This window comes from Myotis davidii, unplaced genomic scaffold (assembly GCF_000327345.1).
Source record: "Myotis davidii unplaced genomic scaffold, ASM32734v1 scaffold62, whole genome shotgun sequence".
Lineage (NCBI taxonomy): Eukaryota > Metazoa > Chordata > Mammalia > Chiroptera > Vespertilionidae > Myotis > Myotis davidii.
Window position 1 is genome coordinate 2,363,293 of NW_006295180.1, and position 24,112 is coordinate 2,387,404.

The window sequence follows — 24,112 nt, forward strand, 5'->3', positions numbered from 1 at the left end:
GCACCATGGCTTTGTCTGGAAGGTCTCCTGAAAGGTTTCCTGGTCTAATTAGCATATTACCCTTTTATTAGTATAGATAGGAACTCGGGTACATAATTATCTGGCTTGTATTTATGCCATATTTAATGTTTGCTAGGTGTGTTTGTATTGTTTATAGGTGTCAGAGGCTTTATTTTCCTCTTGTTTCCTTATCTTTCTTGGTAGTTTTAGGGTTTCCCTAGAATCTCCTTATAGTCTGTGACTTGCAGCTCTCTCACTTGTCATCTGTTTTTATCCTGGAACCTTGTTGATGTGGTGGTAAGGTTCTGGGGAATGGACATGTGTGGTATAATGTTACGATTAAATCTTAGTTGTAGTGGATCAAGTTATGATCTTCAGAGGAGTTTTAGTATTTTTTCCCCTTTTAGTCAGGAAGGCTAGCTGGGACTGGAGTTGTCTAATTGTCCTTACTCTAGGTAAGATAAGGCTCTAATACAGTAGTTTCCCTTGGAAGCAAGTCTTTGTTAAGGAGAACTGATTGCCCTGGGCATATCCAATCTTCCTCTCCCCCAGCCCAAAACTGGAAGGAATTTTTGTTCTGAAAATAATCTGGTGGAGTTCCCAAGTTAAAACTCATGAATATGTGGAGACTTCTTTAAGATGGGAAGGATTTTGCCCAGCCAGCGTGGCTCAGTGGTGGAGCATCAACCTATGAACTAGGAGGTCATGGTTCGATTCCCGGTCAAGGCACATGCCCAAGTTGTAGGTTTGATCCCCAATGTGGGATGTGCTGGAGGCAACTGATCAGTGATTCTCTCTCATCATTGATGTTTCTACCTCTCCCTTTCCTTCTGTGAAATCAATAAAAATATATTTAAAAGAAAAAAAGATGGGAAGGATTTTAAAGCTCAAGCCAGCTTACTTACACAAATTACCTTTAAAATATTCCTACCAGTTACCGTCTTCAGAGGCTCCTGCTCCTGGCCACCTCAGTCTGATTCTTTTCAATTTTCCTGGAGGCTTGTTGCCTTGTGAACTCAGTTTTCTGGTGACTCTAAGAGTTGTTGATTTTTCAATTTGTTCACTTTTTCCTTGTTTTGAAAATAAGTGACAGAATTCAAGCTCTTTACATATTGGAGCTAAAATCAGAAGTCCTCTTGTTTGTGTTTTGACAGTGAGTTTCATTGAGACATAATTCACATACCAAAAAAATTTACGCTCGCCCAAACCGGTTTGACTCAGTGGATAGAGCATCGGCCTGCGGACTGAAGAGTCCCAGGTTCGATTCCAGTCAGGAGCATGTACCTTAGTTGCGGGCACATCCCCAGTAGGGGGTGTGCAGGAGGCAGCTGATCGATGTTTCTAACTCTCTGTCCCTCTCCCTTCCTCTCTGTAAAAAATCAATAAAATATATTTTAAAAAAAATTTACGCTTTTTTAAAAACATATTTTGGTTAGTTTTTAGTGTATCACAGAATTGCACAACTGTTTAATTTTAGAACATTTTCATCACCTGAAAAAGAAATCCTATCCCCATTAGCAGTCACTTCTCCCAGCCTTAGGCGACCACTTACCTATTTTGTTTTTATAGAGTGTCCTATACTGGAAATTTCATATAAAGGGAATCATGCAATTTGTGACCATTTGTTTTTTACTTATTTATCTTTGCATGTTTTCAAGGTTCATTCATGCTATAGCATTTATCAGTTATCTTTTCCCCATTGTTGCAAACTAATATCCCATTATAAGGATATATATCACATTTTGTTTATCCATTCATCAGTAGGTAGAAACACTTTTTCTTGCCTGTTATGAATAATGTTTTTACAAACATTCGTGTAATAGTTTTTAAGAATTGGATTGCTGGTTTTAGGGAAACTCATTTCAAGTTGTGAGTTTTTCTTAGTGGTTGCTCTGGAGGCTTACTCAGATCATAACTTAATATAATTTAGATTAATAATACCAACTTGATTTTAATAGCATAGTAAACTTTGGTCCATTTTATCTCCATTTTCTTCCGTCTCCTTTTTGGTATTGTCATAAAAGTGTAGCTTTCTATAGTTCAAGCCCAGAGAGTTATAATTACTGCTTTATATTCATTTGTCTGGCTTCCATGATTTCTGATGAGAAATCTGTTGGTGATCTAATTAGGTTACTAGTACATAGCATTAACAATATAAAGCAGTAATAGTAACCTAATTCCTATCTATAATAGGAATTAAACTAACCTAGTCCTCTTAGTTCTGTTGTTTGATATCTGGTACAACTGTTACCTACTTAACAATGCTAATAAAAGTATACTTTGAGATTATGTATTGATATATTGATCTGAAAAGTATCCACGACCATTTCCCTTTTTAAACACTTAGTACCACAATAATAAATTTCTTATGCCTGTGTGCTTAAATCTTGTCATTCCTTCACTGTTGTTGAATTTGAGCGTGTTTTCATATGTCATGCAACACCTCAAACATCTACCAGCTATCTTGGTTCACTGTGTTATAAGCCACACCCATGCATATCCGGTGTTACAATTTTTCCCTTCTCAGATAACTTACTTTCCACCACTTTGAAATAATTTACAAGCTGTAATCTTTATGTCACCCACTTCCCCAAGTAAACTTAAGGTCTTTTTCAGTGTAATATGCCACATTTATTGTAGTATTCCTTTTAACAACTTGTGTAAAACTTTTTATTGAATTTTGAGTTTAAATTTAATTGGATTCTTTGTGTGTGTGTGTGTGTGTGTGTGTGTGTGTGTATTACTGTTGAAATTTTGGAACACTGCTCTTAACCTTATTTTCCCCATAAACACTAGATTTACTTATTGCATGATTTTGTTTAGTATGGTGATTTTAAAGAACTTAAATGTTGTGATATAGCATATATATCCATTCATTGGCCTATCTTATTTTTTGATGCATTTCAAAGTAGACTTCACACCAAATCACTGCAGTATGCATATTTTATTTTTTAATATATTGTTATTGACTTCAGAGAGGAAGGTAGAGGGAGAGAGAGATAGAAACATCAGTGATGAGAAAGAATCATTGATTGGCTGTCTCCTACATGCCCCCTACTGGGGATTGAGGCCACAACCTGGGCATGGGCCCTGACCGGGAATCAAACCATGACCTTCTGATTCATAGGTTGACACTCAATCACTGAGCCACGTCAGCTGGGCTGCAGTATACATATTAATTAGAATTTGATATTGTTCACTCTTTTGAAATTATAATATTTATGTACAGCAAAATACACAAATTTGAAGTCTACTACTTGGTGACTTTTGCAGATACATAGACCTGTGAAATGGAAACTTCTGTCAAAATATAGAACAATACTGTCATCCTCAGAAAAGTTCCCTTGTGCTATTTCCCAGTGAAGCCCTGTCTTTACCTTCTCATTTTGTCTGATTTTACAACTTTATATGAAAGGAATCATACGATTCACTATAACATTTTTTAGATCATCCATATTGCATGTATCAGTAATTCACTTTCTTTTTTATTTCTTATTTTAATTGAATTTATTGGGGTGACATCTATACTAATCAATACTAATAAAAGGGTAATATGCTAATTAGACCAGACATCCTTCCAGACAAAGCCATAGTGGCAGGGGCCGAGGCAGAGGCAGTTAGGGGTGATCAGGTCAGCAGGGGAGAGCAGTTAGGGAGCGATCAGGCCGTCAGGATAGAGCGGTTAGGGGGCGATCAGGCAGGCAGGGAGGCAAGTGGTTAGGAGCCAGAGGTCCTCGATTGCAAAAGGTATGTCCAACTGCCAGTTTAGGCCCAATCCGAACTGGCAGTCAGACATCCCTTGAAGGGTCCCAGATTGGAGAGGGTGCAGGCTAGGCTGAGGAAACTCCCCCTCCCCGCCCTTTATGAATTTCATGCACTGGGCCTCTAGTTGGTTAATAAAATTATGTAAGTTTCAGGTGTACAGTTCTTTAGTACATCATCAGTATATTGTGTGTTTCATCACCCCAAGCTAAGTCTCCTTCCATCACCATTCTCCTTTTACCCTCTTCTACCTCCACCCATCCCCCTTTTCCTCTGGTAATCACCATACTGTTGTCTGTGTCTGAAGTTTTTTCCTTTTTTTTTTTGTTTAATCCCTTCATCTTTTTCACCCTGCCCCCTTGATAGCTGACAGTCTGTTCTTTGTATCTATGAGTCTATTTCTATTTTGTTTGTTAGTTTATTTTGTTCATTAGATTCATCATATGAGAGGACTCATATGGTACTTGCCTTTCTCTGACTGGCTTATTTCAATAACATAGTGTTCATCCATGCTATTGCAAAGTGTAAGATTTCCTTCTTTTTTGGAAAATGGTCAAGTAGTAAGTAGTCAATTGTGTAAATGTACCACAGCTTTTTTATCCACTCACCTACTGAAGGGCACTTGGGCTGCTTCTAAATCTTGGCTATTGTAAATAATGCTGCAATGAATATAAGGGTGCATATAGTCTTTTGAATTAATGTTTTGGGTTTTTTTGATCCCAGAAGTGAAATCACTGGGTCATAAGGCCGTTCCATTTTTAACTTTTGAGGTAACTCCTTACTACTTACTCCAGTGGCTGGAGCAATCTGCATTCCCACCAGCAGTGCACAGGGTTGTCTTTTCTTTGAACACTTGTTGTTTGTTGGCTTATTGATGATAGCAATTCTGACAGGTGTGAGCTGATATCTCATTGTGGTTTTCATTGGCATTTCTCTGATGATAAGTAATGTTGAGCATCTTTTCATATGTCTATTAGCCATCTGTGTGTACTCTTTGGGGAAGTGTCTATTCAGGTCGTTTGTCTTGGATTGTTTTTTTGTTGTTGTTTGTTTTAACTTGTATAAGTTCTTTATAAATTTTTGGATATAAACCCCTTACCAGATGCATCATTGGCATATATGTTCTTCCATTCATTGGGTTGTCTTTTCATTTTGTTGATGGTTTCCTTCGCTGTGCAAAACATTTTTAGTTTGATATAGTCCTATTAGTTAACTTTTATTTTTGCTTCCCTTGCCTGAGGAAATGTATCAGAAAAAATATTGCTAAGAGAAATGTCAGACATTTTACTGCCTGTTTTCTTGAAGGATTTTTATGGTTTGAGTATAATATTTAAGTCTTTTATCCAGTTTGAGTTTATTCCTGTGTATTGCATAAGTTAATGGTCTAGTTTCATTTTTTTGCATATACCTGTCCAATTTTCCCAATATCATTTATTGAATAGACTGTCATTACCCATTGTATGTTCTTGCCTCTTTTGTTAAATATCAATTGACTGTAAAGGTATAGGTTTATGTCTGGGCTCTTTATTCTGTTCCATTTATCTATATATCTGTTTTTTTATGCCAGTACCATGCTGTTTTGATTAATAATGGCCTTGTAGTACAGTTTGATGTCAGATAGCATGTGCCTCCAACTTTATTCTTAAATCTCAAGATAGTTAAGGCTTTTTGGGGTCTTTTGTGTGTTCATATAGATTTTTGAAGTATTCTAGTTCTGTGAAATATGCCATTGGTATCTTGATAGGAATTGTGTTGCATCTATAGATTGTTTTGCGAAGTATGAACATTTTAATGATGTTCTTCCTATCCATGAACATGTTATATGCTTCCACTTATTTGCATCTTCTTCTACAATTTTGTGCTTTAGTGTCTTATACTTTTCTGAGTACAGGTCTTTTATCTCCTTGCTTAAATTTATTCCTAGGTATTTTATTTGTGATGCAATCATAAATGGGATTGTTTTCTTAGTTTCCCTGATAGTTCATTATCTATACTAATAATAGAGAAATATGCAAATTGTCTGGGACGCCATCACAGTAACTACCAAACAGCAGGCTGCGTGGGATGACAAGGCTAGCAGGGGGGTTAATGAGGGATGACCAAACAACTGAACAGCAGGCAGCATGGGGCAACTAGGCCTGCAGGGGTATTAATGAGGGACAACCAAAGAACTGAACAGCAGGCTGCGTGGGGCAACTAGGCCGGCAGGGGGGTTAGTTTCATGAGGAATATTGGCCTATAATTCTCTTTGTTTGTATTGTCTTTATCTGGTTTTGTGATTAGGGTGATGCTAGCTTCATAGAAAGAGCTTGGAAGTGCTCCTTCCTCTTGAAGTTTTTGGAATAGTCTGAGGAGGATTGGTTTTATTTCTTCTTTGAATGTTTGATAAAACTCCCCTGTGAAGCTGTCTGTTCAGGGCTTTTGTTTGTTGGAAGTTTTATGATTACTGCTTCAATTTTCTCCATAGTTATCAGCCTATTGAGACTTTTTGATTCCTCCTGGTTGAGTTTTAGAAAGTCGTGTTTTTTAGGAATATGTCCATTTCTTCTAGGTTGATCAGTTTGTTGTAGAATTGCTCATAATATTTTTTTACGATTCTTCATATTTCTGTGGGGTCTGTTCTTATTTCACCTCTTTCATTTCTGATTTTGTTTATTTGGGTCCTCTCTCTTTGCTTCATGGTGAGCCTGCCGAGAGGTTCATCAATCTTGTTTATCCAGCTCTTGGTTTCATTGATCTTTTGTATTGTTTTTTTGGTCTCTATGTCATTTATTTCCACTCTGATCTTTATTATTTCCTTCCTTCTGCTTACACTAGGCTTTTCTTGTTGCTCTCATTCTAATTCTTCAAGTTGCAGAGTTAGATGATTTATTACCAGTTTTTCCATTGTCGTTTGTTTCCAGGATGTGTTTTATTTCTTCTTTGCTCTCTTTGGTAACCCACTCATTGTTTAATAGTGTGCTATTCAGCCTCCAAGTGTTTGAATTTTTGTAATTGTTTTTACTTTAGTTGATTTCTAATTTTATGCTATTGTGATCAGAGAAGATGCTTGATATGATTTCAGTCCTCTTGAATTTGGAGAGACTTTACCTGTGTCCTAGTAGGTGGTCTATCTTTGAAAATGTCCCATGTGCACTAGAGAAGAATGTATATTCTGTAGTTTTGAGGTGGAATGTTCTAAAGATGTCGATTAAGTCCCTTCTGATCTAGTGAGTCATTTGGGATTGATGTTTCTTTGCTAATTTTTTGTCTAGAGGATTTATCCAGTGATGTTAATTGGATATTAAAGTCTCCAACTATGATTGTGTTGCTGTCAGTCTCTCCCCTGATATCTTTCAGAAGTTTTTTTTATGTATTTGGGTGCTCCTGCATTGGGTGCATAAATGTTTACCGGAGTTATATCCTCTTGTTGTATCGATCCCTTTAGAATTATGAAGTGGCCTTTCTTGTCTCTTGTTACGGTCTTCACTTTGAGGTCTGTTTTGTCATATACAAGTATTGCTACCCCAGCTTTTTTTAAATTTCTGTTTGCCTGATCAATATTTTTCCATCCTTCCACTTTCAGTCTGTGTGAGTCCCTTGTTTTGAGGTGGGTCTCCTGTAGACAGCATATATATGGGTCACGTTTTCTTATCCATTCACTCAATGTCTTTTGATTGGAGCATTTAATCCATTTATGTTTAATGTTATTATTGATAGGTACTTATTTGTAGCCATTTCTGTACTTTATGCTTGTGTTCCTTCCTCCCTTTCTATTTCTTCCTGTTACAGCATTTCCTTTAGCATTTCTTGCATTGCTGGCTTGGTAGTGATAACTCCCTAAGCCTTTTTTTGGCTGCGCAGTTCCTGATTTCCCCTTCAATTCTGATTGATAGTCTTGCTGGAGAGTATTCTTGGATTCAGTCCTTTGCATCACTTTGTTTACCTCCTTCCATTCCCTGCTAGCTTGATTTGTCTCTGTTGAGAAATCATTTGATACTCTGATGGGGGATCCTTTGTAGGTAATTCTCTGTCTCTCTCTTGCGGCCTTTAAGATTCTCTCTTTGTTGTTAACATTTGACATTGTAATTACGATGTTTCTTGATGTGGGTCTTTTGGATTCATCTTGCTTGGCACTCTCTGTACTTGTGTAACTTTTTTCTTCCCCATACCAGGGAAGTTTTCTGTCATTATTTCTTCAAATAGATTTTCTAATCCTTGCTGCTCTATTTGTCCTTCTGGCAGCCCTATTATATGTATGTTACTTTGTTTTGTGTTGTCCCAAAGCTCCCTTAGGCTCTCCTCCTCCTTTTTAATTTTTTTCTCCAGTTGCTGTTCAGATTGGGCTTGTTTCTCTACCTTATCTTCTAACTCACTAATTTGGTCCTCTGCTTCTTCTTGTCTACTGTTGAAATTTTCCACGGTGTTTTTGATAATAGCTATATCACTGTTGATTTCTTCCTGATTTTTGCATAGATTGTTGATTTTCTCATCCACCTGGTGTATGACCTGTAGGACTATTACTCTGAATTATTTTTCTGTCATGTTGCATGCTTCTATGTCATTTATTTCCTTTCTTGGCGACTCCTCATTTTCTTTCCTCTGGGGATTGTTTCGATGTCTCCCCATTATAACTATCCCCAGAAGGTTCAAATGCCAAGTTGCGGGGGACTGGACTGTGTGCAGTGGGAGCTTCGTGCCACCTGAGTGTCACTGAAGCGCTCCAACACCAAGCCATGTGGCTGTTGTGGGTTGGTGGGAGCCACGCTCGCCCAGATCAGAGTCACCAGTGCTCAGTGTGGCCTCGTGTGCTCACCTAGAATCAGGAACCTTGCCTGTGCCGCGCTGAAAGAGAGACCCTGCTGGAGTGTGTTGAAATCAGAGTTCCCTAGGACATGCCAAGAGTCAGAGTCCCCCTGTGCCCGCATCAAGAATTGAGTATCAGAGTCTCTGTTGCTTGGTGTGGCCTTATGCCGAGAATCAGGGTCCCTGTGTGCACATGTGCCAAGAATTGGAATCACTGTCTCTTAGTGTTAATGCACTTGAAATCAGGGACCCCAGGCAGACATGATGAGAAACAGAGTCAAGTCACTGGTGCTCAGTGCTGCCTCTCACATGGAGAATCAGGGTCCCCGGTCTGCTTGGGAGTCCAGGTTGCACAGTCGCACTGTGTTGGCAGGAGGTTCACTCCTGTGTTGCAGAAAACAGACTTCCGTGTGTGCTTCCCCAGAATCAAAGTCCAGTGGCACTACCGCTCTGCATGGACGTGGTGTTTGGTTGCCCGATTGCATTACGGGGAACAGATTCCCAGTGTCCATATGTGCACCGAGGCTCAAATTCCAGTAACGGAGCTGCAGTCCTGTGCGTTGGGCGGGACCAGCAGTTCCTATGGTGCTGCAGCGAGACTGCGGGTAGGGGGATGGGCTCTGTGACTCACAGAAATCTGTGGCTATGATGTCTGGATTCTTGGTGTCTGTGGGTCTGCAGCTGTGGTCGCAGGTCTTTTTCCCTAGTGGCTGCAGGGTCCCAGTTTGCGTCTGAGACCAGATTGGGTAGTGCTGATGCTAGGATCCTAGTCTCAAGCAGTTCTGTTTTTTAATATGGCATGGTCTCTGTGCCCGCGCTGGCCACCCCTGTAGTGTCCGTGGTGGCAGCGGAGTTTCGCCATCTAAGGTTGCCCAGTTTGGCAGCCCCTTGGAAGACCTACAGGATCTAACTGTCCCTAGCTCATACACACACACACCACACACTTCTCTATCACTCCCTCACTCTCTCACATTCTCTCCCTCCCTACATTCTTGCCAGTCACCATCTTAATCCTCCACCATTATATTCTTTTAACTATGTTCCTCTGTTTTTTTTCTTCTTCTTCTTAAAGAAGACCCTTTAACATTTTTTGTAATATTGGTTTGGTGGTAATGCATTCCTTTAACTCTTTGTGTTCTGGGAAGCTCTCTATTTCTCCTTCAGTTTTAAATGCTAGCCTTGTTGATAAAATGGTCTTGGTTGTAGGTTCTTGCTTCTTTTATTACTTTGAATATTTCATGCCAATCTGTTCTGGCCTGAAATAATTTTGTTGAGAAATCAACTGACCATCCTTTAGGAGCTCCCTTGTAGGTAGCTAACTATCTTTCTCGTTGCTTTTAAGACTCTCTTTTTGTCTTTAACCTTTGTCATTTTAATTGTGATGTTTCTTGGTGTGGGCCTTTTTGGGTTCATTTTGTTTGGGACTCTGTGCTTCTTGGACTTGTGTGTCTTTTTCCTTCACCAAGTTAGGTGAGTTTTCAGTCATTTCATGAAATAGTTTCTCAGTCCCTTTCTCTCTCTCTTTTCTCCTTCCTTTTTTATTGCTATCTCCTGTTCTTATATTTGGGGTATGTTTTCTTGTCTCCCCGTTTTGGCTACCTCTTTTGTGCTTGTGTCTATGTATTAGGTAGATCTGCCATGACTCCAAGTGTTGGTAGGATGGCCTTATGTAGTAGGTGTCCTGTTAGGCCCAGTGGCACAGTCTTCTTGCTCACCTGAGTTTGGTGCTCCAGGAATGTCCCTTGTATGGGTTATGTAGCCTCTCCTTTTGTGATTGAGTCTTGATTGGTATTGTCCCACTTGTGCATGTGGTCAACCCTCAGGCTATTTGAGGATCAACCCCAACCACAGTGTTACAAGCTGCTGTGCTGATGCTGTCCACATGAAGCAGAATTTGCCTCAGTAGGGTCTGGTGCCTGCCTAGATATCCCTTTGGATATATCGTTTATGAAATTAATTAGATTCCTGCTCTGGTGTTGTCTGAAGCTGGCCACTGGGTGTGTTGGTTCTGGACCTTCTTGGGAGGGACTCTGGTGCAGGCCAATGTCACACGGTGCCTATTACTGACCCTGAGCAACCTGTTTGGGGCTACAAAGCAATCCAAACTTTTTGGCTTCCACTGCTCTGGGAAGAACCAAGTTGTGCACCAAGGCCAGCTTTTACCAGCACTGGCCTGAGAGCAGCTCAGCAAAAGTCCCAAGACACTTGTAAATCCACCTCTGCCTGATGGCTGCCTGTTAGGCTCAGTCACTGAGTCCCTGGCTTTGCTCAAGTTGCATGAGGTAGGCTCTCAGTGAGTCACCAGGTAGAGGTGAGTGATGTTTACCAGATTGATACAGGTTCAAACACAGTGAGTGACAGTGCTGGTTCTGAGACCACTCAGCAAAAGCCTATGACTGGCCCTGGTCAAAACTTCCTAGTATGCTTATGATTTGGATTGCATTGATTCTAAAGATCAATTTGAAGAGAATTGCAGCCTAAATAATATGGAGTCTTTCAGTCTCTACACATTATATATCTCTCCATTTATTTAAATCTTTTAAAATTCCCTTTAGTAATGTTTGGTAATTTTTAGTAAAGGTATTGCATGTCTTATGTTCAGTTCTGAAGTGTTTTATATTTTCTGGTGTTACTGTACATGTATGTGTTTTTTAAATTTCCTTTTCCAAGTGTTTGCTTCAGTATATACAAGTACAGTAGTAACCTTGTATCCTGCAACCTTGTTAAACTCACTTAATTCTGATTATTTGTAGGTTCCTTAGGGCTTTTTAAATAAATTTATAAATGGTCATTTCTCTTACAGATAAAGTTTGTTTTATATCTTCCTTTTTATTATTTATGCCTTTTAGTTCTCTTTATTGTGTTACTGAAATGTCTGAGATTGAATATAAGTAGTGACAGATGGCATTCTTGCCTTATTCTTCAATATTAAATATGCTAGCTGCAGGTTTTTTTTATAAATGTAGGTCGAGGAAGTTCCCTTGTATTTTTAGTTTGATAAGAATTTTTATTGTGAGTGGATGTTGAATTCTGTTAAATAATTTTTTCCTGCAACAGTTTAAATGATCATATGTGTTTTTGCCTAATTTAGTAAAATACATTGATTTGTGTTTGTTAAATCAACCTAGTATTCCTGGGTTAAACACTACCTGATGTTTATATATTATTATTATTATTTGATATGTTTCTAGAATTCCATCTTAATTTACCTAGTGGCTTTTTAATTATATCTTTTAGAAGTTTTTAGTGTTTCCTCTAGAGATTGTATTATATACTAGCGGCTTGGTGCACGAATTCATGCACGGGTGGGGTCCCTGGGCTGATCAGTGCAAGGGGGCGGGGGCAGCCAGGGGGAGGTGCTGCGGACAGTTTGTGGCCGGCCCTGCCCCCGATTGGGGTGTTGGGGGCTGATTGGGGCAGGATCAGGCTGGTTGGCTGCCACAGTGCACGTCATAGCCACCAGTCATTCTGGTAGTTCTGGTCATTCTTCCATTCCGGTCACTGGGCTTTTATATATAGGTGCCTGTTTTCATAATCTGCTGAGAACATTGTATCATTTCACGTAAAATGTAGAAACTTCCAATTATATAGGTTCATTGGCTCCCTCTTGTTTTTGCTGTAGTTTTCATATGTATTACATCTACATATCTTATAAATTGCATAATAAATGTTTTTGCTTTGAAGAGTGATATGTTTTAAGAAGATTAAGAGTGAAATCAGTCTTTTATTACATACCCATGTGTGAATTATTTCCAGTGCTCTTCATTCCTTTCTGAAAGTCCAACTATCTGATGTCATTTCATTTCAATTTGGCAGACTTACTTTAGCATTTTTCTTAGTGCAGGTGTGCTGGTAACACATTCTATTATTTTTGTTTTATCTAAAAACTAGAGGTCCGGTGCACAAAATTCGTGCACTTAGGGTGGGGGGTTCCTCAGCCTGGCCTGTGCCCTCTCGCAGTCCAGGATCCCTGGGGGGATGTCCGACTGACGGCTTACTGGGCCTAAGCCGTCAGTTGGACATCCTTAGCATTGCCACAGTGGCAGGAGAGGCTCCCACCACTGCCGCTGTGCTCACCAGCCGTGAGCCTGGCTTCTGGCTGAGCGGCACTCCCCCTGTGGGAGCACACTGGCCACCAGGGAGAAGCTCCTGTGTTGAGTGTCTGCCCCCTGGTAGTCAGTGTGCATCATAGTGACCAGTCATTCCACCATTCGGTCATTTGCATATTAGCCTTTTATTAGGTAGGAAATGCTGTAAATGAGGCCCCTAGAACCATAAGAAATGCAAAAAATTCACTGTTAACTCATTCTCGAATTGCCCCCACTTAAAATCAAATCCCCCCACCCTCCCGGTGGGGCATGTGCTGAACCTTGGGAACCACTGGGCTTGACACTTTTCCTCTCTGAACTTCATTTCTGCATACGCATATACCATGGGAATTGTAATCTCTTCTCCGCTTACCTCACTGGGTTGTCATGAGGAGGTTCTGAGCTAATAAACGTAGAAATGTTTCAAGTAAGTGATGTCTAAACGAGAAGGGATTATTTTTAAGCTTATGGGTACCCTCGCAGGTAGCAGGTGCAGATTAGGGGAGGAGGGTACAATTGTTTCCTGGACTGTAGCTATGGAAACTTTGTAGAGGGTTCTGCAGGTCTCAGAGGGGTGGGCTCTGGCCAGCAGCCCTGTAGCAATGGTCGTCCTTGGAGGCACTGGTTGGGGGCAGGGTGTTAGGGGGGCACTAGGGGGGTGGCGAGACCGAAGGGGGAGTAACTGTCAAACCTTCCCACTTGGCGCCATTCTTTAAATTGTACGTGGCTGTTTCACAGTTGTATCTGCTCAGGGCAGGGCTCCAATCTCCTAGAGCGGGGTGGGGGGTGGGCCAGGGTGGAGCCAGGCGAGCTAGGAGGGCAGGTTTAGCCATGCCCCCAGCGAGGTTCAGTGCACTTTCACTGAGGAGATGGCGCTGCTGCTGGGGGGGGGGGGGGTCTGACCCTGGGGGGCCGCTCAGGTCTGCCTCCCCCCGGGTCTGGAGTTGTAGGGAGGAGAGGCGTGCTCAGCCCCAGTGGAGAGGGCCGGGCAGCAGCGGGCCACGGACCTGGGTGTCTCAGGTGCTGACGGGTGGTTGCTGGTGTGCTATTGTTGTGGGCGCCCCTGACGGGTGTGGCGGGTCAAGAGATAGGGAGTCGGAGGTGTGGGCTGCAGCTACCCCTGAGGCTGGGTCTTTCCCCCCGTCCAGTCAGCCTCCCTGTCCCCCCTGGGTTGCAGGGGCCAGGGTAGGGTGTTCGTCCTTCCCCCCAGTGGTGCGGGGGGCTGGGGTAGGGTGTCTGTGCAGGGGTATTGGAAGAGCTCCCCGAGGCTGCTTCCTCTTCCTTCTTTGCAGTCCAGGCTAGTGTCAGGCACTCTCCACAGACCCCCGGGAACTTGGCTCCGGCCTGCCGCCCGCCCCCTGCTGTGCGTGCCCACCCTCCTGCTGGTCTGTCAGTATGCAAATTGGTCATTACTGGGACACCGGAATGGACAATTAGCATATCACCTCTTTATATGTATAGATGTTTTCATTTCATTTTCATTCTTGAAGGTTATTTCCATGAATATAACACCCTGTATTGGCATGGGTCCCCCACTTCCCTTTCTGTACTTTTATATATTTCATTCCACTATCTTCTGGATTTGATGTTTTCTTGTGAGATGTCAGTGAATATTCATTCAGAGTTGAGTAGATTTTGGGTACAGAATAACAGCAGCTTAAAAAGAACATGATTTTATATTTTAATATTTTTAGAGGTCACTTAGTGTTCGAATTTTGAGTTATCTGAAACATTCAAAAACAATGTTTAACCATTATAGGCATCTTCATATTTCTGATTTTAATGGAAATGGCTTCAGTATTTCACTATTGAATATTTTGCTTGCTCTGAATATATTTGGAAAAAAGTGTGTCATACTTAAGTAGTTTACTTTTATTCTTATTTTATTTGAGCTTTTATTAGGAATGGTACCTGAAATTTGTTAAATGCCATTTTAAGTCTTGATACAATCACAGTCAATTAGCTTTTTAACAAATTGGATTCAGATGTTTTTTTTTTAGGTTTTCTTTTTGCTTCAGTACTGACAAGTGTATTGTTTTAGATTTTTCTCTTTTGAACTATTTTTATCAGGTTTTATTAGTATTTTATAACACTTTAAAAATTAATTGCATACCTTAATAATTATCTTCTCTTGTAATTCTTTTGTGGAGATAATTTTCTTGAGTTTCAAAAACTAATAATTGGAGTCTTATGTTTAGGTGAGTTTTGTCAATTTGCCAAAACACTTTTCAAAAATCAATATATAGATACTCTATAGTATATACTTTTTAGTGTAATTTTATTAAGGATGTCAGATGTTTTTATATGAAATTGACATTTTTTCTAAGTATGTATCTGTTATTTTGTATGGTTGTGCGTTCTGGATTTTTACTGTGTCCTTTCGAAACATTGGTTTAAAATCAATTTTTTAAAAATTGCTTTTAGAGAGAGGTAAGGAGAGGGGTAGACAGAAACATTAGAGAGAAACATTGATCAGCTGCCTCCTACACACCCCCTACTGGGGATCGAGCCTGTCTGTAACCCCGGCATGTGCTCTGGCCAGGAATCGAACCGTGACCTCCTGGTTCATGGGCTGAACTTAGCCACACCAGCTGGGCCCCATTTGTTTCTTATTTAACACTAGATGCCTAGTGTATGAAATTTGTGCACTGGTACGGTCCCTACAGCCTAGGGCAGGTCAGGGCCTTCCTCCTTTCCCCCCGCTAGACCTGTCCCCCTGGTCAAACTCCTGGACAACTCACAGTCAAGGGGACAATTTGCATGCTACGCTTTTATTACAGTGGGGCCTTGACTTACAAGTGTCCCGACAAACGAGTTTTTTGAGATACCAGCTGTCTCTCCGCCGACTTTTTGCATTGAGTTGATAGAGTAATTTGAGTTAATGAGCTCCTTAACGAGCTCGGTCTCAGAACGAATTAAACTCATAAGTCAAGGCCCCACTGTATATAGGATTTCTTCCACAAGCTCCTCAGTACTTTTTGTTAGAAGTCTAAATCCTAAATATGTGTTAATAAATTGGGAAGATTTTTATTGCATGAAAAACATGTCTTTTTTATTTTGTAGGAGTCCTCTCTGTTTAATAGAGTGCATAATTACCAACTAGAGCCATGCACCAACGGTGGGGTCCCTTGGCCTGGCCTGCAGGGATCGGACCGAAACTTACCTGGTGCACAGATTTGTCCAGGGCGTGTCTGGCCTGTCTCGCCCAGTCCAGATCGGGAAGGGACTGCAGGAGGGCTCCAGGGCATGTCCGGTCCGTCTTGCCCAGTCCTGATCGGCTGGACCCTAGCAGCAAGCTAACCTACTGGTCAGAGCATCTGCCCCCAGGTGGTCAGTGCACATCATAGCAACTGGTCGAATGATCTAGCATATTAGGCTTTTATTATATAGGATACTTTGGGTGTGTTTATGAATGATTATTGGAATTTGCTGTTACCTGAGTTTTAGTGTTGCTTAATGTTCCCCTTTTTGCTATTTAAAGAATTGCAATAACTTTTTTAGCTATCCTATGAATTTCAACTTGGTATTGGTTATTTATATATAATATGACCATAATAATCTGCTTTTCTTCCTTTTTATTTTTTTTAACAGTTACATGGGAATTGGTCTGTCTGCTCAAGGTGTGAACATGAATAGATTACCAGGTACAGTTGTAATTGAACTATATAGTATAGTCTCATAGATCTTTGTGGCTAAAACTTTCAGTTAATAACTTGAAATAGTAAAGTACAGTGATTTTCTGTATTTTTAATTACCTATACTATGAGTCCAAAGTAGAAACTGGGTTGTTAAAATAAATTGAAATTTTTTTGCTATTTGGCATAATTTAATACATATATACCATGCATTTTGTTTTATTTATTTATTTATTGTATTTTTGACTTTCGGTACATTGTCATACCAACTTTAAACATTTTAATGTGGTTAGCTCTGTTTGCTGCCCAACACATTCTTGGCTTTTAACTGATTTTTAGTTGTTTATATTTCAGTTGTTAATATTCTCAGAATGTAGGCCTGATGTTAAAAGTAAATTAAGGAAGGTGTGAATTCAGATGTCAGACTGTTTCTCAAAACCATTATTAATCAGATGATTATATTTCTGGTGTTCTATTTACTAATGCTTAAAATTAATTTGGGGGTAAGCTTTTTGAAACTAGAAAGCAAAATAGAAAACTTCTATTTTATATTAAACTGTGCATGTGTATATTTGTGTGTCTGTGTGTAAATCAAATCAAAGCAAATTTCCTTTGGTAATACACCAAAGGAAATATGCATGGAAAATGTGTCTTGCTTTTTTTTTTTTTTTTTAAGGAGTCCTCTCTGTTTAATACATGTTTTTGTATTCTGTGTGTTGAGTTCATTTTCCTTAATGTTATTAATAGTGTGTGTGTATATATATATATATATGTATTATATATATATATATGGAAAGGGATAGAGAAACATCAATGATGAGAGAGAATTGTTGATCAGCTGCCTCCTGCATGGCCCTCACTGGGGATCAAGCCTGCAACTGGGGCATGTTCCCTGACCAGGAACCGGACCCTGACCTCCTATTTCATAGGTCATGCTCAACCCACTGAGCCATGCCCAGTGGGCTGTAAACAGTATTTTAATATAGAAATTATGTCGTGTAATTGTTGAGAATTTAAATGTACATTTGGGAATTTTATGTCTGTGTTATCTGTTGTACTCTTCTTGCTTATTTTTCCATAATCTTTGTGGATAAATTGTAGCACAGTGGAACTTTTCATTTCATTGTAAATTATACTGGAATTTTCTCTTTAGGCTGGGATAAACATTCATATGGTTATCATGGGGATGATGGACATTCATTTTGTTCTTCTGGAACGGGACAACCTTATGGACCAACTTTTACGACTGGTGATGTCATTGGCTGTTGTGTTAACCTTATCAACAATACCTGCTTCTACACCAAGAATGGACATAGTTTAGGTACTTACATAATGTATTGCATGTAAAATAACCAAATATTGTTATTATTGTACTTGCATTATGATGATAGTCTTCTTTATAAGTAGATGCCTCTGGAAGCTATTTCTTTGTTTCTTCCAGGTGAAAGTTGACAAAATGGTGAAAAATTGTATTCTGTGCAGGCACATTGTATCACATGTATAGGAATAACTAAAAATAATTCCTATGCTCCGATATTTATTGTAATAATAGAAGTGTTTTCTGCTTTCTTTGAATAAAGCCCTTCACCGTATGATTCAATTCTCTAGGTTAACAGGTGCTAAGAAAAAGGGCTGTCAGTTTTTAGTCCAGCATAGGGGTAAAATAAAGGAAAAGCTTGATGGTACCAACCAAGTGAAGGGCACTGACACACTAAAGGTCATACCTGCTAACAAAGATTGATAAAGGATGGTGACTATAAGTTCTGCAAAAGGGATCAGAATTAAAACAAGCAGATAACAGCAACACTTCTAAGAATGAAAGACAGGTAGGTGACTAAGTAAGAAATAAATAGATTAAAAAAAACATGAAGATACTTATTCATTGTAAGACTAATAGAAAAATAGGGTTTTTAGTTAAATAGGAACTCATAATACTTCAAATTTAAAATTATATATGGTTGTTACACTCCCATTTCATAGCAGTTCTTTAAGGTTTTTTTGTGGGTTTTTTTTTTCCTCATTATGGAAAGCATAAAGGGTAGCAAGATTAGTGTTTTAAAAATATAAAGGTTTCACAGTACTTTTACTGTTTGAAATAGCCTTGATTCATAGCAAATTATTTCTGATGAGATAAAGTGAAAAGAGTCAAAAACTGAGTAACCCCAGAAGGCAGAAATTTCAATCCTATATAATAGAGGCAATATGCAAATTGACCATCATTCCAACACACAAGATGACTGCCTGCCCGCATGTGGTCAAAGATGTCCTGCAGGGGAGGGCAGTTGGGGGGCATCAGGCCTGAAAGGGAGGGCAGTTGGCGGCGATCAGGCCTGCAGGGGAGGGCAGTTAGGGATGAGGGACAGTGAACTGGCCCCCTGTTTAAAAAGTTTGAGGACCCCTGTGTTAGGGGGTGATCAGGCTGGCAGGCAGAAGCAGTTAGGGGCAATCAGGCAGCCAGGCAGGTGAGCGGTTGGGAGCCAGCAGTCCTGGATCGGACCTAAACGGGCAGTCGGACATCCCTCGAGGGGTCCCAGATTGGAGAGGGTACAGCTTAGCTGAGCGATGCACACACCTTCCCCCCCCCCGCCCCCATGCACGAATTTCGTGCACCGGGCCTCTAGTTTACTTATAAACAGGATTTAAAAATTAGATTGCAAATGGTATGCTTAGACATGTATATATATTCTTCAATACAAAACCTATTTCTGTCATTTCAGAGAAAAATTCTAAATTTCTAAGTGTATTGGTAATAGTTATTTTTTATTAGTGTCTCAACATATTCTTAATATAAAGTGAGTGTCTTTATATTTATATTTGGCTTAAAATGCTTCCTTCTGATTATTAATATTGATTCTGAAGTCCTGTGTTATCTGACTTAAAGATTGTCTCAAGTCCACAAAAGATCCTTATACACAGTTCATCATAGAACAGGTTTTAATCCACTTGTATGTGGATTTTTTTCAGTAAATACATACAGTACTGTAACTGTATTTTATCTTCTTTATGATTTTCTTAATAACATTTTCTTTTCTCTAGTTTTATTGTAAGAATACAGGATATACATATGATGTACAAATTATGTGTTAATCAACTATTTATTGGTAAGAGTAGTGGTCAACAGTAGGCTATTAGTAGTTAAGCATTTGTGGGGAGTCAGAAGTTATATGTGGATTTTTAACTGCACAGGGGTCAGTGTCCCTAACCCCTGCTTTGTTCAAGGGTTAAGTATTCTTACCAGTATAAGAATGTTAAGGATGCCATGCAAATTTGTTGTGTATTTGTAATTTGATTGTTATAGCTAACTGGTTTCTATAAAGATACAGCCCCTTCAATTTATTCGTTGTTACTATTCTGGCTTTGACTTATCAAAGCAGTTAACTGGGGTAATCTTAGGTATCTTGGCTGCTAAAGATATTGAATATCTTAAACCAGGAGAAATCCTCTCTTAGGTATGACTGGGTTCAGAAATGCAAAGGGCATATTTTAAAATTAAAATCAGTCTTTTACAGTTTTCTTAAACTTTATTCCAGAGAAATTTTATTTTGAAATATGAGAAGAGGTGATTTTGTGTTTTTTTTTCTGTTAGATTTTTACAGATATTTAAATCTTCTGAATAAGAAAACTTTTTAAAATGTGACATTTTTTAAAGGGTACATAATGATGGAATTACATTCAATTTTTTAAAGTAAATTTGAAATATTTGACATTATTTATAAACTAATAAATATTTATTAAGCACATAGAGAGGCAGTATATAGTGGTTAATATGGTTTCTTTAGTTGCCCGATTTTGTCTCCTGGTTTAGGCCATGTGACCTTATGCAAGTTATTTAACACATTTCTGTGCCTCAGTTTGTAAAATAGTTTCACTATGATGCCTACCTTTTTAAGGTTGTTAGACTAAACTGAAATGATGCATGTACAATTCTTAACTGATTGCCTGACACAAAGTGAGTGCTCAGTAAATGTTTATCATTGTTTGCCACACTCTGGGCTAGGTGCCAGGGATGCAGTGATAAAACATCGGTGAGCATAGTTTCTTTAGAACCAAATTTCTTTAGATGTGCCAAATCTGTCTCCTGTCTTTTTTTTCTAAAGTTTTATTGGAATGCCGCCACATCCATTTTTATGCACTGTGTATGGCTGCCTTCCTGCTACGGTGGCAGAATTGAGTAGTTGTAACAGAGGCCATATGGCTTAAGGAGAAGGAAATATTTACTCTCTGGCTCTTTATAGGAGAATTGTGCTTACCTCTGGTCCAGAGTCTAACATCTAGGAGATAAAATATTATTTAGTTAGTGTTCCTTGTAGTACTTCCCAAAGTGGATAAGTTTTACCCCAAAGCTGATACATCTTTAATTTCTGTCTCATGAAGGTTTTTAAAATATGTATTTACTATAAAAGGAGAAATGGAAAGGTTTTTATTTGAGAAACAAAGGAGAAACATTTCAATATTTAGGCTAATGTAATTTGAAAATTTTTTACTTAGTTTTAATGAGTATCATTCATCAATTGAAGATCACTTTTCAAAAAGCATCTTGACAAATCAGGAAGTTAGAAATATAAAAAACTTGATTTTTGTGTATTTACATAATTATACCAACTTATTAAACTGGTATCTTTTTGTGGTCTCACTATTTATAGGCTTAGATAGCTATATTTGGCAGTGTCAAAAGTGTTAACCTATGAAATTAAGTTGTAGTTTTCATGAGAGTGTTTAGTAAAGAGCGATTTGAGTAATTAATAGCAAAAAGGAATTTTTTACTAAAGGAATATAAATTTGGCAGTTTTGTAAATAGACATATTTGAGGAAAATAATTGATTAGGGTTTTATGAAAATGGCAATTATGTTTGGTAACATTTTATTGAAATATTTATTCTTTATTTTCTGTAAAAGTTTTCTGAAATTTTTAGAATAAATTTTCATAGTTGTTTGGCCCACAGTCACTTTGCTTTTCTATGAATGAAGCTAAAAGTAATCAGATTATTTCACCGGAGTGGCAGGGCATTAATTTACTAGTTTCAAAAAAGACTTTCACTACAAAGCACTGTTTATACACATTTATTTTAAAGCATATTTAGTAAAGATTTATGGTCAGTTTATCTTTTAATTTTAGTACTTTCATGGATAGAGTCAGTTTTCTGATGGTACAGTACAATTATATAGTTAAAGAATCTCAAGTGGGAAGATAATTTAACAGAAATGCCGTCACTTTTTCTGTGGTGATCAGCACTGTAGGGGTAGTGCTGGTGTGGTCTTTCAGTTTGTTTTAATGTGTGTTTAAACTGGAAGGTTTGATATTAACCCATTCACCAACATCACCTCCTGCCATTATTCTACAACTCAAGTCTTTTTAAACATATGAATAAAGTGCTATAGGAACGTTTGGTTTATTATTTTCAGCTAAATAATATATTTTAATATTTTAAGGGAGATTATTAAATAACCACTTTGGGATGCTAGGAGACTTATTCCAATATTATCATTATTCAAGTTTATTTGAAACATGACTTGAAATTACTGTCAGAGGACATTCAAGAGAAATTCTCAACTGTTTACATCTTTATCCTTTGAAGGAGGAATTTTTTTTTCAGAGTAGTCAAAGGTTATTCAAGAATACTCTTTTATAAGAAAATTTATATTTTTAAAGAACAAACATACTGTATTTTACATTGTTTACCTTTTTAGTGCAACATAAAATCTTTCCCTTCCAAAATTATTTAAAAGCTAAATCTAAGTGAGGAAGATTAAATGATAAGGTTGGATAAAACATCTTGAATATTGGTTGAAATTCAAATGATTATTTTACAACTGATTTTCTTACATGATGTCTAACATAGCTTTGAAGACATATCTAAAATCATTTCAGAAATCCTGGAGTCAATAGCAGTACCCCCAAAATAAAATTGGTGTGTGATCTTGAAAAAGGGTCAGCATTCAGTCAGACCTGTTAGTGTTATTAAGAAAAAATCACTCATTATTTTATATTTGGGTTTTTAATTTTTTTTTCTTCTCTGCGTTTGCCATTCTTTTTTCTTCATTTTAATTAGAAATTTAGCTTGTCACCATAGTCTACCTTTGCAAAACAGCTTCTAATGCCACCTTTTTTTTCCCTTCAGGTATTGCTTTCACTGACCTACCGGTAAGACTTGTGTTGTTGTTTTTTTTTTTTAAAAAAAATCAGTTTTGCATTTTTAATTAAACAAAGTATAAAACTAGTACTAAACTTGTTTAGAATGCATTCTTATTGACATTCAATTTATATGCTGTGCATAGATTAGAGATATTTCTCTAGTCACCATTGGTGTAGATCTTCAGAAATTAAGTTCCAAATTTCTCTGCACACCGTTGCACAAGGGAACTTCGTTGTAGCTAAAAAATAAATCAGAGTTTATTATTAAAATATACTTTTTAATGTCATTGTGTTTATTTTAAATATGTTTATTTGGTATTATTGGACTTTTTAGCAAGTGCTTGTACAGCAATTCTAGTCATTTTTTAATTTAGTGTGTATTGCACGCATACTGTGTGACAGGTTCTGTGATATATCAGTCAAGAAAATAGTAAGGTCTCTGTTCTCTTAGAAAACTCAAGCTGGAGTAGTTAGAGAATAAATAATACATTAAAAATAAGTAAATTATATTTTAAAAGGTTTTAAGCACTTTTCAAATAAAGAGAAAAAAGAGAGTGTGGAAATACCAAACAGAACACAGGATATACAATTTGCTCACCTTTGGTCAAGGTAATATTTGAGCAGAAGCTTTTGAAGAAGTAAGGGAGATAACTAAATGGATATATAGATCAAGAATGTTCCAGGCAAAGGGAACAGTTAGGGGTATGGTACTAAAGCAGGAGCATGTCTGGTATGTTTGAAGAATAGCATGAAGTGAGGTAGAGAGACATGAGAAAGGCAGAAAGTAGTAGGAGATCAGTCAGAGATAATGATGGATGTGGGGGTTGGCTAGATCATCTGGACCTTGAGGGCCATTGTAAGGACTTCAGCATTTACTTTGAGTGAAATACAGAGACATTGCAGAGTTTTTTAGTTATCATGATACAACTTTAGTTTTCAAAGGACCACTGGCAGCTGGATGGAAAAATTAGGCTGGGGAAGGGAGCGGAGAGTAAGGGTAGAGACAAACAGACTTGAGAGGGGCTATTACAGAAATTCAGGTGAGGTGTAAGAAGTGTGATTCTAGATACCTTATTTACCAAATCTAAGGCTCTGTCTATATTAATAAAAACATAACATGCTAATTAGACCAGATGTCTTCCGGATGTCCTTCCATACGAAACCACGGTGGCTGGGGCCGAGGCAGAGTTAGGGACGATCAGGCCAGTAGGGGAGAGCAGTTAGGGGCGATCAGGCAGGCAGGAGTAGTTAGGGGTGATCTGGCAGGCTGGCAGAGGTGGTTAGGGGCGATCAAGCAGGCAGACAGAGGGGTTAGGGGTGATCAGGCATGCAGGCAGGCAGAGGGGTTAGGGGCGATCAGGCAGGCAGGTGATCAGTCAGGAGTCAGCAGACCCAGATTGTGAGAGGGATGTCTGACTGCCAGTTTAGCGGGATCCGGCCTAAATCGGCAGACATCCCCCAAGGGGTCCCGGATTGGAGAGGGTGCAAACCAGGCTGAGGAACTCCCCGCCCCTTCCGTGCACAAATTTTGTGCACTGGGCCTCTAGTATATATCCTATCTAATAAAAGAGAAACATGGTAATTAGCATACGACCGCTACCCTTCCCATTGGCTAATCAGCGAGATATGCAAATTAACTGCCAGCCATGATGGCAGCTGGCAGCCAGGCAGCTTGAAACTAACATGAGGCTTGCTTGCTTCAGTGACGG

At 38.8% G+C, this 24,112-nt stretch overlaps 1 protein-coding gene across 1 annotated transcript in view; it reads left to right on the forward strand.

Moving 5' to 3' along the window:
- Nucleotides 1–24,112, forward strand: part of RANBP9 (RAN binding protein 9) — a 78,634-nt gene that overhangs the window by 19,207 nt on the left and 35,315 nt on the right. The window contains exons 2-4 of the mRNA XM_006769712.2: nucleotides 16,227–16,279; nucleotides 17,424–17,591; nucleotides 22,390–22,412. Coding sequence (XP_006769775.1) covers nucleotides 16,231–16,279; nucleotides 17,424–17,591; nucleotides 22,390–22,412 — 240 coding nt within the window. The 5' untranslated portion in view covers nucleotides 16,227–16,230. The remainder of the gene's footprint in view (nucleotides 1–16,226; nucleotides 16,280–17,423; nucleotides 17,592–22,389; nucleotides 22,413–24,112) is intronic.